Source organism: Suricata suricatta, chromosome 6 (assembly GCF_006229205.1).
Source record: "Suricata suricatta isolate VVHF042 chromosome 6, meerkat_22Aug2017_6uvM2_HiC, whole genome shotgun sequence".
NCBI lineage: Eukaryota > Metazoa > Chordata > Mammalia > Carnivora > Herpestidae > Suricata > Suricata suricatta.
In genome coordinates this window covers 31,259,086-31,261,697 of record NC_043705.1, presented here as the reverse complement: position 1 = coordinate 31,261,697, position 2,612 = coordinate 31,259,086, and the positions used below count along the sequence as shown (strand labels likewise).

The 2,612-nt window shown below is 41.4% G+C and overlaps 1 protein-coding gene across 1 annotated transcript in view; it reads right to left on the bottom strand.

The window, feature by feature from the left end:
• Positions 1–1,726, bottom strand: part of LOC115293412 (protocadherin beta-14-like) — a 2,825-nt gene extending 1,099 nt beyond the window's left edge. Inside the window, exon 1 of the mRNA XM_029941199.1 lies at positions 5–1,726. Coding sequence (XP_029797059.1) covers positions 5–1,658 — 1,654 coding nt within the window. The 5' untranslated portion in view covers positions 1,659–1,726. The remainder of the gene's footprint in view (positions 1–4) is intronic.
• Positions 1,727–2,612: the final 886 nt, after the last annotated feature.

Genomic DNA, 2,612 nt, shown 5'->3' with positions numbered 1-2,612 from the left:
GCGCCCGCGTCGCTGTCTGTGGCGCTGACGCTGCCGATGTGCAGCGCGGGGCTGTTGTTCTCGCGGACCCGCAGGGTGTAGGTGGTTTGGCTGAAGGCGGGGGCGTTGTCGTTGACGTCGGAGACCGTCACGGTTATGTTGTGCTGCGTTTTCAGTCTGGGGGTCCCCAAGTCAGTGACGGTGATGGTGATGTTGTACTCGGATTTTGTCTCTCTGTCCAGTGCTTTTTCCGAAACTAGAGTGAAAAAGTTCTTAAAGGTTGGTTTCAGGAAAAAAGGGAGCTCGTCTTGAATAGAGCAAACCATCCTCCCGTTGTCCCCAGCGTCTTGGTCTCGGACACTGAAAAGAGCAACCAGAGTCTCGGAGGCGTTCTCTGGAATTGTCTTTGTAAATGATGAGATGGTCACTTCTGGTGGATTATCATTTATATCTATTACATTAACCAGAAGAGTGCATTCTTCTGAAAGACCCCCACCATCTGTTGCCTGAATATTTATAGTGTAGAATGGTATTACTTCAAAATCCAGGCATGATCTCAAGTGAACCTCCCCAGATATTGGATTGATTCCAAATGTTTTACGAATATCTTCTGATGCATGAAAAAATGTGTATGATATTTTCCCATAATTTCCTGAATCCAAATCCTTAGCAGAAATGGTGATAATCCAGGAGCCAACAAGTGTGTCTTCCAGGACATGCACTTCATAGAGCCTCTGAGCAAACTCAGGGGCATTGTCATTGATATCCAAGACCTTGATGAGAACCAAAGTTGTCCCAGTCCTGGGTGGAGATCCACCATCCAGTGCTATGAGTGTTAATGTGAGCTCAGGCTCCTCCTCATGATCTAATGCTCTGTCCAGGACCAGTTCTGGGTATATCTTTCCATCACCACTGTCTTGAATTTTAATGTAGAAATGAGAATTAGGGCTAATTGTGTAGTTTTGGAGACTGTTGGTTCCTACATCCAAATCTTGGGCACTCTCCATTAGGAACGTGGTTCCACTACTGGTACTTTCTGATATTTTAATAAGTATTTCCTTGTCCAGAAACATAGGGGAGTGATCATTTATGTCTTTGACATGCAGCTCACCCCGAAAAAACTGTAAAGGATTTTCCAATACCATCTGGAAATGTAGCACACACGGCTCGGTGAAGCCACAGAGCTCTTCTCGGTCCAGTTTCTCATTTAGGAGCAAATTCCCCGTCAGTAAATCAAGTTGCAAGTGCTTTTCATTATCATCAGACACTACCCGGGCCTCCCGTGAGGACAGCTCCTCCACCCCAAGCCCTAGATCTTTTGCAAGATTTGCCACAAAAGAACCAACTTCTGTTTCCTCTGCCACCGAATATCGCACCAATTCAGGGCCTGCCTGAGATAATCCCAGCAAAACAAAGAGAATCAGGACTTGCCTTTTCTGCAGAGTGAGCACCCCTTTGATCTCCATGGCTCCTTCTCTTTTGTAGAAAAAATTAAGTTCAGCCCTAATTTTGGAAGCTGAACCTGAATTTTTAAAAATACGAACTCCCCTGAACGATATATAGCCCTCCAACAGCTTTAGTAGATGAAACTCCTTTATTACCTGTCTTCTCAGTGGCTTGGATGTTCTCTGTTTCTCTGAATAATGGAGCCCACAGTGTTGTCCTTGCACTGATTTCATCTTATCCTACAGCGCCACCATGTGTTTCTATGAATTGTTTAAAATTATTTTTTCTCTTTGAACAAATAATTCATGAATACCTCTGAAGGATTTTAAAGCAAATCCCAGACATCATGTATCTTTACCTCTAAATACTTCACCAAGTATCTCTAATAGTTAAAGGCTTTAAAATATAAGTACGATACCACTATTACAACCAACAAATTTAGCAATAATTACTTGGTATACTTTATATTCAGTCTGTGTTGGGTTTTCTTCATCTTCCCCCAAGAGTTTTTTTTTTTTTATCATTGGTTTGTTTGAATCAGGATCCAAACAAAGTCTATACAAGGCATTTAATTAGTGCTATTTTAAGTGCTGACAAGAAGAGTCTATTAAAATGTCCTGAACTAAAGGGGGTAGGAAAGAAAGATGTCCTGAACTGAAGAAATAATATTTTATTTAGGCCATTTCTTGAGAATTTCAAATATATTATCTCCTATACTCTTCCAAATACTTTTGAATTCAGTCAACTATAGTTAGTAATGTCATTACCTTTTTTCAGTTACGTATTTTAAAAATATACATGTGGGGGGACCTGGGTGGCTCAATCAGTCAAGCCTCTTGCTCTTGATTTCAGCTCAGGTCATGATCTCGAAGTTTGCGGGATCGAGCCCTGCACTGGGCTCTACACTGACGGTGTGGAGTCCTTCTCAGGATTCCCGCCCCCCCCGCCCCTCCCCTGCCTGTGCTCTATATCTATCTCTCAAAATAAATAAGTAAACATTTAAAAAATTTAATATACATTTAAGAATATGGAATAAATAAGATAGATTTAGTCATTGGCTTTATGGAGTTCAATGGCTAAAAATTTGGCAGACAAGTTATTAAAATATTTCACAATGTATGCACAGATGAGGAGTAATACAGAAATACCAAGAAGAGCCATCTTGTACCTAGAAGGCAACATAGCAT